The 15,299-nt window shown below is 55.4% G+C and overlaps 4 protein-coding genes across 4 annotated transcripts; 1 reads left to right on the top strand and 3 right to left on the bottom strand.

Moving 5' to 3' along the window:
• Positions 1–235: 235 nt before the first annotated feature.
• Positions 236–1,267, bottom strand: CMQ_2724 (uncharacterized protein; the record flags this gene model as incomplete). The annotated part of the gene is made up of 1 exon (XM_014316802.1): positions 236–1,267. One exon carries the CDS (start codon positions 1,265–1,267, stop codon positions 236–238), a length of 1,032 nt encoding a protein of 343 aa, XP_014172277.1.
• A 7,301-nt stretch (positions 1,268–8,568) lies between these two features.
• On the bottom strand, positions 8,569–9,339 carry CMQ_2619 (ubiquitin c-terminal hydrolase l3; the record flags this gene model as incomplete). Its single annotated transcript, XM_014316697.1, has 1 exon — positions 8,569–9,339. The coding sequence occupies one exon, from the start codon at positions 9,337–9,339 to the stop codon at positions 8,569–8,571; it is 771 nt and encodes a 256-aa protein (XP_014172172.1).
• A 346-nt stretch (positions 9,340–9,685) lies between these two features.
• Positions 9,686–12,088, bottom strand: CMQ_2824 (mitochondrial ATP-dependent RNA helicase; the record flags this gene model as incomplete). The annotated part of the gene is made up of 2 exons (XM_014316902.1): positions 9,686–11,929; positions 11,990–12,088. 2 exons carry the CDS (start codon positions 12,086–12,088, stop codon positions 9,686–9,688), a joined length of 2,343 nt encoding a protein of 780 aa, XP_014172377.1.
• Positions 12,089–12,487: 399 nt separating this feature from the next.
• On the top strand, positions 12,488–15,132 carry CMQ_3178 (fungal transcriptional regulatory protein; the record flags this gene model as incomplete). The annotated part of the gene is made up of 8 exons (XM_014317256.1): positions 12,488–12,675; positions 12,747–12,824; positions 12,894–13,360; positions 13,416–13,557; positions 13,614–13,920; positions 13,991–14,284; positions 14,344–14,730; positions 14,785–15,132. 8 exons carry the CDS (start codon positions 12,488–12,490, stop codon positions 15,130–15,132), a joined length of 2,211 nt encoding a protein of 736 aa, XP_014172731.1.
• Positions 15,133–15,299: the final 167 nt, after the last annotated feature.

Raw genomic sequence — 15,299 nt, 5'->3', positions numbered from 1 at the left:
TGCTAGACGCCTATATCTGTCTTGTTGTAGTGGGACTTCTAATCCCAAAATCCCTAATGCTCTCAAGGAGGTAACAACAGGGCCAAATCTCTCCCAAACTCCCTAATTCAAAAAGACGACCGTTCGCTAAGTATACCCAGGGGTACCTGCCTTCACTATCCTCGTACGGGATGTACCTATGACTAAAAAACACGAAAGGGGGAAATGCAGAAGACAAGGAAATAAACATCAAGTGCTAACTGGCATAGACTTGGGCTTCTTCAACGCCCGAAGACATACTGGGAAATGCTTCGCGAATCTGGTCGATATCGGCGTCTTCCCTGTCTGCTGCACATGGGGCGTCATCTGCACTTTTCTCGTCATCGCTGAGCTCAGCTTCATTGTGGCGCGAATCTTCGCCATCATCACTTCCAGCAACCGTGCTGTCAGAAGCGATGGTTTTGAGGAGGTCATAAACATGGCTCTCTGATGCCATGCTGACGATTGAGGCTCGATGTTCCGACTTGACCTCCTTGCGTAGACGATCAGCAGAGACGCCATCGGATTTTTCAATGTTCTCTTCCTCAATAGTTTCATCGCCCATGTTGCTTGCCAGACGATGTAAGCCATAGTAGATAGCGTGGGGGCGATGTTTGCGACTGCTAGTAGTGTGCGTCAAGCCACCGATATAGTCTGGATTAGACGCAGTGGCACGCTTTGTTTCCGAGCCGCTGGCTGGACTATGCCTTCTTGACGACCGCGGCCTATGTGTCTGGAAAGGCCCCGCGTGAGACAGTATATCGCTGCTTATCGACTGTTCGTACTCTCTCTCTACCACCGGCGCGATATTGTAGGCGTGCTGCAAATCTTCGCAAGACGAAAACACACTCAGACGTGGCTTGCGTAATTTGACCACAGGCGCTGGGGCTGCAAGCATATCATCCAGCCCCGGAAGCTGTTGGCCATCGACGCCGTACCCATCGTCGAAAAGAAGGTCTTCTTCGTCCCCAGTTTGATGCCTTTGCAACCCAACAAAGGAGTCATGGTCGTCGTCTGAGACATCACCATCGGTGTTAAAAGCCGGTAACATCATTGTGGATGAGCCGCCTTCTTGGTCTCCAGCTTCTTCCGCTCCCGTCTTGGCAGGTTGGCCTCCCATTCCAATACTAACAGAGCTGAGGCTCGAGCTTAGTACGGAGGAAAGTGCAATACTGCCAAAGTCAACCGAAGTGTCTGCAGTGTGATATGACAGTGGGCCGGCAAAAAGACCGGAGCTTGAGCTGGACATAGTGGGTGTAGTTGATGAAGTCGATCCACGGCGGATCGAACTCGACCTCACGGGCACAGGTCCCAAAAACTGTCGCGATAAAGGAGGGGTTGAAAGGCCTCCACGACTCCGAGGGTAGTCAAAATCATGGCTGCAGCTGCCTGGTCGACTTGTTCTGATAGCTTGAAATGGTCAGCAAGCAGAAAGCGCTGATTTAGTGGGATAGGAGTCTGGAGCGCACATACAGGGCGATGGTGCAGATACATTGTTTTCAGCCACGATATCACGAGGCCAACTTTCTTTGAAGTGTCGTGTCCTCTCTTTGAGATGATGAGGCAAATTAGAAAGGTCGGGCACAGTGTTGTGGTGCGCATTCAACGATAGAGGGGCCTTGATGGATTGTATGCTGTTCCTTCTTGAATTGTGTCTGCTGGGGAATGTGAAAGTCGGACTTGTCATAGCCGCAGATAGGCGGAATGACGTCGGTTGGGGAGACAGAATGGGCTGATTGCTAACACGAATTTGTGGGAGAGGCTCTTCATCTTCGTCAGCTTCGGATGAAGACGAGTCCCAGGCAGAAAGCAACCCAGGCACTTCTAGAGTCCCAAGCGCCGTGCCGCGGCCACTGTCATAAGTGCTTCCCTGGAGAAAGCTGTGCCGCCGTGCACGTCCTTCTGTGAGCTGGAAAGCGCTGAAGGAGCTCGTGAGGCTTGACGACTGGAGAGCACTTAGAGAGTTGCGCTTTGAAGATCGGCCTCTAGATATCGCAACCGGTGATGTAGGCTGGCATCTTCCAAGCATATCATCGTGTGCCAGGTTGAGCTTTTGTGGTACTTCTTTCACGACACAGTAAGGATGGGTGCCCTCGTCCGCCTCGTCGAGTGATGCTCTAGGTGTAGAAAAAGCACGAAGAGGGGCTGTAATTCGGCTGGGTGGTCTTGCAAGGCATGCATAGAAGTCCTGCACCGGCCGCGAGTCGAGATTATGGCCATTGATGCCAATGTTCCGGTCTGCGACATCCTCGCCATAGTCACGAATTCCGGAGGCATTTATGCGGCCGTAAAAGCTCGCAGGGCTAAGCTCTGACTGAGCATCGAGAACGTCAATATGACTTCTAAATCCATTGATTGAGCCAACCCGGTAGTTGGTAGAAATCGACGCATTTCGGCTGGCGTGAGTTTTTGTGATAGGTCCTGATCGATCTAGTTTGAACAAGCTCAGTGTTGAGCCCCTTAAAGACAACCCGGAGTGTGTGTTGCCCTTCGAATAGCCGTGTTCGTGGAACCTTCCGTCCTGCCGGCTGCTGGATCTGGTCGTTGCTGGCTTGTGTTGGATCTCGTCTCGGTATGTAAGGACAACAGGGGCTGGTGCCCCGTCATTTTCGGCAGATACAATTCGGATGACTTGCAGCTGGTTAGCATGCAATGACAATGAAATAATTGGGATTGCGAGCTTTTGGGAGCTTTTGGGAACTCTGCCTCCTCTTAAGACGATGCACACACTTCTGACTGGTGAACGGGATGAGATATCCCGCTCGTATAGCGGCGCTCTCAGCCTTTGCTGCTTCTTTTCTGGGTTTAACTTTTTCGATATCAAGCTCATGAGGCCCATATTGGCGGTCGATGACCTGCCATAGGCGGCAGGGCGGAAAGAAGCAGTCTGTCGAACTGCTAGTCGAAAGGTCTAATGCTACTTTAGTAGAATAAAAGCTGAAATGCCCAAGGTCCAGAATGAGGAACAAGTCGAAGTGGAGGTTTTAGCAAACGGCGAAGCTGTCCCCAGAATCGACATACGGATAGCCAGAGAAGTCAGGCGTATGCCGGGGTGTAGCTATTTCAAGCGCGAGTTAGGATTGATAAAATAGATAGCAATCAAGACTTGCTTGAAGTGCCGGAAGCAAATATATAAGGTCAAAGGAAGGAAAATATGGGAATACTGGAACCAGAGGCGGGTCCTGCTCCGTAATTATTGGATCCAAACTTTGGACGTACAAGTTGAGTACCGGACGGTTGGGGGACGGCTAAGCATGGGGCCTAGACGTTGGCTTGAGCCAGCTCTGGTTGTATCTTACATTCTTCAGCTCAACAGTGGGCAGAAAACGCTAGTAGTAGGTTCTGACAGCAAGTGTACTCACTCGCACATAGCAAGGAAAAAGAAGCTCAAACAAAGAGTGCATTGGGGATGGTGTGAGTGGGTTCAGGGGGGTGGACTCCGTGTTCGTACTCCAGTGGCTGTTTGCAGGGAACCTGTCTGGGTTGGTACTCCGTAGAGAGTGAGGAAAGTGGGCCGCAAGCTGGTAGTGAGAAGACGATGTGATCGTATATCCTGTCATCCCGCATGTCTGACCTCTCCGTCTGTAGGGAGCAAATGCCTGTCTAGCCGCTTGCAATCAGCGATAAATAGCCCGCGAGCAGATCTTGGGGTACTAAAAGGGTCTCAATCTCACAGTCGAAAAAGGAAGATGGCTTGTCAAGTATGTGATCGGTTCCCAGTCCTGCAAATCTTCCTTCGGGTAGACGAAAAACCCTGGTGGTGGGTAACACCCGGGACGAATGCTGCTCGAAATCGGGTGGTAGGTCGTGCTACAGACTAGCGATAGTGCAAGCGGCCCAATTGCGAGCACCGTCCTCTGCTCGAGTCGGCCTTCCCTCCTCTGCGACATCATGCTTCTCTATACGAGTCCCTGATGAAAACGCACAGACGAACTTGGCGAAGCGACGGCCGGTCCCTCCATTACGATTTGCTGGAGCCGTCCTGAAGACAACATGTCTCAGCTGCATCTGTTCTGCGCCTGGGGCCTTTTGTGGATCCAGTGGATCCCCCCAGCTGGCCAATGCTTCCAACAAGAGTTCTTTGGTGTGCCCGGGGGTCCAATCTGGCAGGGATGTGCCCAGATGACGGAATCGATGCATTCCCCGATGCGTGCGCAGTCCGGGATTTTATTGACTGAGTGATGCCGCTCGATAGTCTGTAGGCTAGCTCAGCGACAGACACACGGTCAACTCTTTCGAGCCTGGATTGTCCAGTAGAGACGCCGAGAGGTCACATAAGAAGAGAAGGCGCTTATTGTTGCTTAGCTAATGAGCGAGACAACAAAATGAAAGAGCTGACAGGGTGTGAGAGGAGACGAGACAAGGAGCGCCAAGTCAGCGACGCAATACGAGAGACCGGGCACTCTAGGTCTCAAAGGGACGTAACACGGCAGTGGTCATGCTGTGCCTCGCAAGAGATGAAGTTGCCGTGATGCCGCCGCGGTCCCTTTCTGCTCTTCTTTGTATATACTGAGGATGTTGGTCGGTACTTCCCTCCTCGCCTTTTTTTCTGTTGCTTGTCGATCACTGCTCTTATTCTCTCCTTCCCGCCTTGCCCCAATATCGACCTGAAAGGTCGCGGTTAGCGCCCTGCCTATCCGAAAAAGGAAACAACGGCCAGTGCGTACAGCACGCTACGGCGTTAAATGGTGCCCGTAGCACTCATACTACATATGTACGACGCAAATATATTTGATCAACACGGGCCAAATTGTTGGAGGCTGCAGGCGCTGGGGAAGACCGCCGAACCCCAGGGGAGCTGATGGGCACAGGGCACCCCTGCCCTTTTATCCTCCTAGTACGACGTACGGAGACGCAGTAAGTTTACGCGACAGAGCCTCGAGGTTACATGGTCGAGAAAGAGTCCCTTGCGAGGATTGAATTTATACTTAGTATCTTACTATGCATTTCGTACAGGCATACTATCTCCACTGGTATTAATTTCTGCACTTTCTTCTTCCCAATTCGCTCTCATTACGGGCTCCCCGTCTTGCGCCCGTCAACGGCCTGGTTTCACTTTGCAACGGCGGTCAAGTAGCTTTCTTTTGGCCTATTTTGAAGGCCGGAGCGAGTGCTGTGAGGCGTGGCTGCCGTGCTTAAATTGGTGGGCTTTCTGCTACGCAAATGCCGCTAATGCAGCAGGTATTCGCTAGCTTGACGGCTCAGGGGTAGCCATTACATAGTACAACAAATAGGGCAAATACGGGAGGAAGAACCAAGCAAAAGAGCTTGACCTAAAATGGAAAATAGCTGCGAGGGAAGCAGCAAAGGCGATTGGCACCACGTGAATCTTCCGGTGAGGAGATGATGTTCCGTATGTTGGAATTTGTAGAGGGACATTTCTGGCGAAAGGGGCTTGCCCCTTGTTCAACGCCCGAGTTAATTATGGAAAGTGAAAGTATTGTCGCAAGAACAATGGGGGTTGCTTCTTGCTCTCTCGGAAGCGTTCGTCCTGATCCAGACCGGCTGCTCCGACAACGAGGCATATGTAATTAGACATGTCGTTTAGGCCGGCCATTGGTTCTCACCCCGGTGTTTTTTGTTTCCTTTTTCCTGCCTTTTACGGCCCCTTCTACAAGTCTTTCCGGACATCTCATGACTGGCGAGAAAAGCAACTTCTTTTGGGGTGTGGCATGCTGCCGTTTTTACCCGCCTATGTCAGATCAGGCCATGTTGAAAATCGCAATTTCGAAAAGTTACCCTTACTACGGAGTACGTATGCAAGACACTCGAGGTCACTGGTGTCTAATCGTCATATCGTTGAAGCAAAAGCATGCCCCTCGGGCATCTGTCTTGTCCTCTCGAGCCGTCTATCTCAAACGTGCCCCTCAGGTTTAGTGGCATTAAATCTCTGAATCCACTCAACACCACCCGACGAGGAGGCGATCTGCCAAACGGCCTGAAAGGGTATGGGGTCGCATAGAAACGGAGAAGAGAGAGAACAGCGAGAAAGAAACTGTACAGATTCTCGCCAGCAACTCAACGTACAATGACCTCAAATTCGTCAGCGCGAGGACGGCTACAGAGCTTGCACACTTTCTGCCACGAAGTACCACACACATTGGTGATGTGCATAGATGCTTCCCAAAGCGAAAGTCCCGTGATATATTTCACCCTCAAGTCGCACAGTCCTATTTTTGATGCAGGTACTCCGTATTCGCGGTGAACTGCCGTGCCTTCTCGTGCGCTGAGTTGGTGGGGCTACCAACATCGTCGCTTCCCTCCATTGGTACGACTTAAAGTTGCAAGGAAGACGCAATCACTAAGCTCTCGGTCACTTTGCTTCTGGTACCTGTACGAATCCGAACCCTGTTGCTTCCATACTGGGTCAACTGGAGGCAGCCGGCCCGGTCATTATTTTCGCAATACCGGTGGCGTAGGGCTTTCTTCTGCTGTCGGTTGTGCCTACCCTGGTGGCGGAAATGAGTGATGGTTTGGCAGCTGAGTCTTCAAGAACGACAATGGCTATCGAAACAGGGATCACCACAGCCGTCGATCGGTCTGCTGGGGGAGCAAAAAATAAAGCTAGTGGGCTCCAATGCTCCGGCCCTACCTTCTATTATCGCAGCTCCGAGCACAGGGCCATTATGAAGCAGGATCTTCCCTCCGCAAATGGACATCAAGTGGAGCCACAAATCGCTGCTTCCTGGGAGAAATAGCTCAATGGCTTGTCTGAAACTAGTTGGCTGGTTGTGCAGGAGAGGAGTGCCCGGGTTAGGTTCCCGAAATTTGAGACAGGCCTGGAGAGGTTGCCGATCAGGTTGAAGTGGCATTGCGGTGGAAATCCATTAGTACGGAGTACAGGCAGTCAGCTAACAGTAGCTTGCTTGTTCCTATTGTCCCCAATCTGTTCTTTAATATTGAGATAGACGTGTGATACGACTTGCCATTGATAGCAGTCATGACATTCGCTTTTCAGACAGTGAAATTCCGTAGTGGAGGAAAGAGTCGGTTAAGGTGATCACTCCCACGGAAAGACAACGCGCCTTGGAAAGAGTACTGCTCAGATTAATAGGCAAGATGAGCATATCGTGCATTTGCACCAAATGCAGAAGGCTCAAGGCGGCCCATTTCTGATCTTGGCTTTGCATTCTACTATGGAAAGAGCGTCTGGCTGATTTCTGGGTTCTTCTGGTCCTATTAAAGAACCGAATATCTTGAAGCAACCCATCATAATTTATCTATATCTTCATTCTTACCAAGCTGCCTTCTTCCCTTTCAATAATAATCTAAACATTTTTACTGCATCAGTGTCCAGTTTCCAACCCCAAAGCCTATACATCTTTCTTTCATTTTTAGATCTTCCAGGATCAAATCAAGTACCAGGAACAACGGCAGAAATGGGTGTTTTCTTCGTCCACGGCCAAGCTCTTAAGCTTGAGAGCTCTCAGACAAAGTTTGGACAGATTCCAATCGAACGTCGGACTTCATACCAGACCGATGGTGCCAATGATGAGTCTCAACGTTATCCGCCGTGCGAACATCCTATTCCTCCTCCTCCACCTCCGTGTGAGCATCCCGCTCCTCCTCCCAAGGCACCGACTCCTCCGCCGAGTAAGCCTCCCACTCCACCTCCAAGTCAACCTACACCACCACCAAAGCAGCCTACGCCGCCCCCAGGACAGCCGGGTGAGCCAGGTCAACCAGGCCAACCAGGCCAACCTGGACAGCCAGGAGAACCGGGACAACCGACGCCGCCCCCGAGACAACCTACACCACCCCCGAAGCAACCAACACCACCCCCAAAGCAGCCCACCCCTCCACCGAGCAAGCCCCCCACCCCTCCCGCCAAAACCGCCTACACCACCTCCGAGGCAGCCAACACCACCTCCGCAGCCGCCTGCACCGCCGTGCGAGCATCCGATTCCTCCTCCTCCACCCCCGTGTCAGCATCCCGCTCCCCCCCCCCACCTCCAAGTAAGTGAATATTTCGCAAAGATAACATACGCTCTGGCATTATTGACGATTATCCAGCAAGATATTGAGATACTCAATCTAACAATAGCAGATGATGAATGTTACTGAAGGTGACTGCCTGGGAAACAGCGGAGGAGGTGAAATTGCGAGTTGGTGGCACAGTATGGCTTTTGAGGAATGAACTTCGTGTGGACGGGCATTGGACCTCATGACACTGTCGTATGTTCCAAACAGCGAGCAGCGTGCAAATTTTGTTGATGGACATGGGGCGGCCACAGCTATAGATGTGCTACTTGTAATTATAAATCTCGGGAGGTAATCGGAGCAGTCAAGAATTTGAGGTCAACGCTTGTTTCAAGATCAATATCAGACATTCTCTACATCCGCTCTCAAGAACTAAACTGTAGCACATTGAGACTCCCTGTCGCAGTCCCGCAGTTTCGCCTCGCCTCAGTCCCAGTCTAAAATAGAAATGTGCATTTCCACAAAAAGTGACTGTGCATGATGAAGATCTGAACCCTGCCCGTGACAGTACGACGCCATTTGAAGAACGAAAGCCCATAATAATGGCCATCCATAGGTGGATACTACTTACTAATCCAAGCTGGGTCCAAGGGCCACACAACTGAAGCGCAGATCGGCAGACTCGCGGGCCAGGAAGGCAAGCGGGCCCCGCCGAAGAGCTTCTTCAGAGAGTACATCGTCATTGGGGTCAAGGGTGCCGCGAGAAATGGGACCCTTGCGGCGGCCATCAAGCTCCCAGAGGATGCCATCGTCGGTCTTGACGAAGCAGACGTAGTGGAGGTCGACGTCATCGGTGGCTTCAGGGGCGGACGTGTCGCCACGTTGAGCGGCAGAAGAATGGGCCTTTGCGAGAGCGCTACTGGTCTCGATGAGGCGAGCGCGTTCGAGGCGGCCGAGCGGGACGGCCTGGGTGATGAGGGTATCGAGGGGGGAGCCCTGCTCGAGAAAGTTGCGGGCAGGCCCGTTGGCGGTGGCGTGGAGCAGGCCCATGAGGCCGCAGGCGTTGCGGATGGTCTGGCGGAACCAGAGGACAGGTTCATCAGGGCCGTGGCCGTCGTAAAAGGGTGTGTCGCTATCCTCGGCCAGTCGGTGTTTTTCGTAGGCCTCGGAGATGGGAAAGACGAGCAGCAGGGCCATGGCAGGCCGCGGCACAAAGGCCAGCATATCGGGCTCAGTGAGGCTGAAGACGTCGTGAATAGCCAGCGTGGTCGCGACGCCGAGCGAGTGCAGCAGGTCGGTCATCAGCTCCGGGTTGGCCTCGAGCGGGACAAAGGCATGGGGGGCATCGCTGGGGACGTCGGGGCTGTCTGCGGCGCCGATGGCGGCCTTTGCGTCGGCCATGGCTGTTGGGACGAGAGGCGGAAGTGTATTGGAGACAGATTGCTAGATGCCGGAAGGCCAAGCGTGCCGTATAATACTTGACGAAGAGCAGGGGCAATAGAGGATCAATGGAGAGCTTTGGTTTAGCAGTCTTTTGGCAAGCCTTTTGTGGCCTAGCGTGGCATGACATCAGCACTATCACCCCGCAGTTTTTATTTTTCCGTGTTCTGTCGAGCGAGAAAGATATCGTACACATTGCAACGAGCTTCGCTCGCATGCCATCTAAAGGCGTCTATGGAATCCAAATCCAATGCCATCCCAGGCCCACCGTGAACGCTCCGTCTTAGTCATCGTGTGATCGTCGCTTCTACTCGGCAGCGACGGCCGTACTGTCGGCAGGCTTGCCCTGGGCTTCAATGCCGCTGTTACTGTTACTCCTTTGCGGCTGGTTGTCGTCGTCGCCAAGGAGGCCCTTCTCGGCCGTGCTGCGCACGTTCCTGTTTGCGAGCTGTCGGAGGGTCTTGGCGCGCTGCTGCTGGCGCTCGGGCACAAAGGTCAGGTTCTCGAGGTACTCGGTGATCTTGTCCTCGACCAGACTCTTGACGTGGAAGGCGAGGTCCTGGCTGACAAAGACGCCGACGTAGCGGTAGCTGAGCCAGAGGTACAGAGTGATGGCCTTGTGCAGGGCCTCGAGGCGGGCGAGGTACTGCTGGTGGCCCAGGTGGTAGTCGTCGCGGGAGGCGTCGAGGATCTCGAGGTTGAGCTCGGGAATGTCCAGCAGATGGCCGCCGCTCATCTGGGAGACGCAGCGGGCCATGGCGGCGATAATCTCCTTCTGGCCGGGGTCACGTAGGGCGCAAGGGGCGGTGATGAAGACGCAGCGGTCGTAGATGCTGAGGGGAAACGGCTGGATGATGTCGGCCACGTCGAGGCTCTCGTTGGGCGTGCAGAGGCGGAACCGGCCGGAGATGCGGGAGAGCTCGCGGACACGCTGCAGGATGAAGCTGAACGGCGTCTCGGGCGGGAAGTAGCGGGCGAAGCGCTCAATGGCAAACGTCGGCGGCTGGATGCCAGCCCACTGCAGCGGCTCGGCATTGGTAGTAAAGGCGCCTTGCACGACGCTGAGATCCTCGTCTTCGAGCGTGGCGACATAGCCGGGGGTGCCCCAGCGCTTGGCGAGCGTGGTGGCAGGCGTGGTGGCAGGAGTGCTGGCAACGGCTGCGGCGGTCTTGACGGCCTGAGAGGCGGTTCGGAAACGGCCAGCGCGGCCGCCAATCTGCCGGATCTCGGACACGGTCAGGTGGCGAAAGGACATGCCGTCGTGCTTGGTGGCGGTCTCAAAGATGACGCGCTTGATCTCGAGGTTGAGGCCCATGCCGATGGCATCGCTGGCGACGAGAAAATCGTAGTCGTTGTCGGGATCGTTGAACAGGGCAGCCTGCTGGGCACGGGTCTCAGGCGGCAGCGAGCCGTAGACGATGGCGCAGCGACGGCCAGTCATCTTCTCAATGCCGGATTTGAGCGTGTGCAGACCGACGCGCGAGAAGGAGACGACGGCATCGCCCTTGCGCAGATTGCCAAAGTCGCCGCGCAGGCTCTTGGACATGGTCTGCAGCGCGCTGAGCCGCTCGTACCGGTGCACGACACACTTGTCGCCCATGCGGGCACAGAGAGCACGCACGAGGTCGACTGCTCGGTCCTCGCCACAGAGGTGCACTTCACGGGCCTGTACACCCAGCAGGGCCTGCGTCCAGGCCCAGCCGCGGTCCTCGTCGGCCATCATCTGGATCTCGTCGATCACGGCCACGTCGACCCGCTTGTTGAGCGGTGTCATCTCGACCGTGCAGCTCTGGAAGAACGAGTCGCCGTCTTCGGGGATGCGCTGCTCCTCGCCCGTGATCAGCGCGCACGCCCGGCCCTTGGCCGTCATCCGCGTGTAGATCTCGTGTGCTAGCAGCCGCAGCGGCCCGGCATAGATTCCTGTGCGTGCCCGCTCCAACGCCTGCAGCGCCTGATATGTCTTGCCCGAGTTGGTCGGGCCCACGTGCAGATGGATCGTCCGCTGCATGCTGCGTGTTGCCGGAAACCACTCGTACGGGTACCGGAAGTCGGCCAGGCCCTCCTGCAACGTCTCCACCGCCTTTGGCTGCTGTGACCGCAGCGCGAAGCTCTGGAAGCCGTAGCGAAGCTCTCGCTGCAGCCCGGCTGCGTCTCGCCGCACAAACGCGTTGCGCAGGCTCCAGAACAGGGCGTTGTCCTGCCGCGACACCAGCCCTTTGGCTGCTGCCAGCCGCAGGCTCTGCCCCAGCGCCGCCCGGTACAGCTTCGCCTGCCGGTCCACGTCATTCTGGCTGTTCAGCCCAAACGACAGGTACTCATGGTGCTCTGGATGCCATGGCCCCAGCTCCTCCAGCACGCTCGTCATCCGCTCGTCCACCAGCGCCCCGAACAGCGCATACTTCTTCCGGCTGCCCGTCGCGCCGTGTGTCCGGTTGCCGCCGCGCCGTGATCCTTGGCCCCTGCCTGAACCCTTGCCTGAGCCTATGTTTGTGCCTGGGGTGGCTTGGAGGTCCTGCCGGATGAGCGCCAGGTTCCGGTGATTCCTGGTCGACTGGTGCACACGTTTTAGCATCAATCCAATTACCCCAATTCTTCTCTTCAAAAGACCTACCACCCGCTGGATCAACGGCGCTGCAGCCGTGCTATACAGCCGGCTCAAGCGAGCTGCGCATGGTGCCCTTGTCCTGATAGCGTCCAGGAGGACGAACATGACAGAAAAAAGTGCGCAGATCCTGCGTCGACGCAGCTCATTCTGTGCACCCAGAATAAATAAAAAACCAGGGGTGGAGACAGGCCAGATGTTGTGCTGTCTCGTCTCGTACGTTCTCTAATCTCTCAGACTGGGATTGCTTCACTTTCATAATTTTCGATCTGTAAAAAAACCACTTGCTGACTTGGCCAGAAACCGATTAGTCCGAATCCAGCTAAACGTGACGTGCCTCGTGCTGCTGGGCCATCTCCGGATCACGTGACCAAGACGGCGACTCGCGAAGAAAAATTCGCCGTCTTGTCTACGAGCGTCCAGACGGCGTCGTACGGTCGGCTAGAACTGCCACATCATCCCATGCTCTCGAATCGCATGTAAAAATAGCTCTGTCCTGGTCCCTCGATGAAGAGTCCTGTCCTATCACAGAGTAGTGGGGAACAGAAGCTGGAGGAAGGGCTGGAACGGGGCCTGGACGACCAGCCGCTGCGGCGCCAAAACGACCTTGGTCCAGAAACAGGCGTCGCAAAACCGGTAACAGCCTGCTTCCACTGCCGGGCATTGCGACAGAAATGCGACCGGAAGTTGCCGTGGTAAGCCTGCACCACCTCGCGCATCCATGTCTGGCCCACACGATGCTGACAGCAGATGTCCGCTCTGGCAGCTCCCGCTGCTCAGCCCGACAAAGGCCGTGTCGCTATCCGTCTGGTTCTAACCGTGGCCGGAAGCCCAATACGGCCATGTATGTGTTCGCCTGGCCTGACTCTGTTCGACTGCTGGTCCAGGGCTGACGGAATCTCACTCTCGGCAGAAGCCACTCAGTCTCGGTCGACAAGCTCCTGTCCCGCATAAGCGAGACTGCTGAGCGAGATCAGGTGGTCGCGGCCCTGCTTGACTTTGCTGGCGGCCAGTATCAGGACATCCAGCGGAATGCTGCTGCTGTCGCTGCTGCTACCGCTGCTGCCGCCTCCTCACCGCCGCCGGCTGCACTCGGGGCAGACAAGGATGGTGCAGACGCGAGCCCGCCCGATCGCCGGGAAACCCGTTCTCTCTCCCCGAACCATCATCGCCATTCAGGGAGCTACTCCCGACCACCTCATGCTGCCGGCACCGCGTCCGAGCCCGAGTTCCAGGCCTCCCTTGTGTCCTCCTTTCAGATCGTCGCTGCGGCCATCGCGGCCGATTCGGCCTCCTTTCACCAAAGTCCGGGCTCGCCGGTCATGTCGGCCATCCGGAGTCGCAAGGATTTTGTAGACGAGCGCCTGGCGCGGTATTTTGGTAAGAACACTATACGCACATCTGTCTGGCCGAAACAGCTAATGTACCGGTCCAGCCACACAAATCACACAGCAAAAAGACTGGCAGGTCTTGGCTGGCCAATCTATCGACAGTCCTCTGAAGCTGGAGACGTCGACGTGCGACCCCGTGGCAGCCCGGTTGATCGATCACAACGATGTCACGCGCTATTTCCAGTTGTGCGTCGACTCTTTATAGACCTCTCTCTTCCTCGCCTGGCCTAACCCTATTCAAGGTTCTTCAAGTACCGCAGTCCACTCATCGGGATTCTGGATCCTGCCCTGCACACGCCCGAGTATGTACATGAGTCCTCCTTTGTCCTCTTCTCGGCTCTCTGCGCCCTCGGATGTGCCGTGTCCGATCGACCTCGTGACCGCGTCGTCTATCCGGCACTCATGTCTCTGGCCGAGGGAAACATGAAGTGGGCCATCGCGGTCTGCGTCAAATCGCTCGAGATCATCCAGGCCATCATCTGCATGCAGTACTGGGCGCCCGTCTGCCAGAAGCAGTCAGACGACCCGTACTGGCTGCGCCTGAGTCATGTGAGAAAGCTGCCGAACAACTGCCATACATTATAGGACCTTCTTGTGCTGACGTCATCGATCTGTACAGGCTGTTCAGCTGGGACGCGAACTCGGCATCAACCGATCTGCCGTGATAGCTGAGCACGTCCAGGCCATTGCTGGAAATGAGAGTGCCGAGTTCAGGGAGCGCCTTGTGCGTGACTTTGAGCGGACTTGGCTCTGTACCTTTATGTCTGATAAGAGCTTTGGCCTGATCACGGGCCGGTCCATGGGGGTCTCCCTCAAGGAGATCCCTGCATCTGCAGGCGAGTGGTGGCGGAAGCCCATGACTGCGCCCTACGACCGCGTCCTTAGCGGCATTGTCGAGCTGCGCGGGCTCTTTGTACGTCTCTGTCCCGATCCCGAACCTCTCTCGATCCTGCTAACCGGTCGGCCGAGCAGCTCAACGCGATGGAGCAGCGAAAGAACGTCGAAGACACCCTGTCAGCCATCGCCCAATGGCACTCGCAGGCCTACCAGACTCTGGAGCAGACCCGCAACGCCCGGTGTCTCCCAGACAACTCGCCGTCCGCCCAGTACATCCCTCTGCTGTGCTTCTACCTGGACCATAGCATCATGGTGCTCAACGCCCAGGCTCTGCGCGATATGGTGGCCATTGACCAGACTGGCGGCTCGCCCGAGCTGATGGAGCTGTCCGCAAAGACCTTTACCGTGGCCAGCCGGCTGCTCGAAACCACGCTGCACAACGAGGTCCTCCAAGAATTCAAGGTCGGCTTTCACAACAACCAGCTGATCATGGTCTGCCATGCGGCCACTGAGATCCTCGGCGTGAGTGCTTCGTCTTCTTGTTTGCAGGTCCTTCCTCTGCTGACACCGCCGCAGGCCATACAGCGCACCGGACTGTCGCTCGACCAAGTAGCACAGGCTGCAGCACAGGTCCGTGCCATTCCCGGCCATCTCGATAAAGTTGCGGCCATGCTGCCAGCCACATCGGCGACACATTTGTACGCCAGCCTCTCTAGATTTTTTGTCAGCCAGCTGGATCGCGTGGTGCGCAATACCGATACAATAGGCCAAGACGAGCGCGGCGAGCATGACCAGGATTCGCTTCTGGCCGACTGGTGGAAGACCGTGGACGGCGGTCTGCTGGACACCACGACGTGGATGGATCTGGGCTTTCTGAGTTCAGATCAGCATGGGATTAGTCAGGAATGGTCCATGTTCCCATAACATCGACTATAAGGCAGCACTGCGATGATTGCTGGCCAGGGCTGATATCTCGTCATCAATCGAGTAGCAGTCGGTGTCATGTTCTGCCTCAAATAATAAAAATGCTGTGTGACTATTGTTGCTAATCGGCCATATATTGCTTGAACCCACAGGCTATTGAATTTGCC

The sequence above is a fragment of the Grosmannia clavigera genome (genome assembly GCF_000143105.1).
Source record: "Grosmannia clavigera kw1407 unplaced genomic scaffold GCSC_144, whole genome shotgun sequence".
Classification (NCBI taxonomy): Eukaryota; Fungi; Ascomycota; class Sordariomycetes; order Ophiostomatales; family Ophiostomataceae; genus Leptographium; species Leptographium clavigerum.
This window is presented reverse-complemented; position numbering and strand designations above follow the sequence as displayed.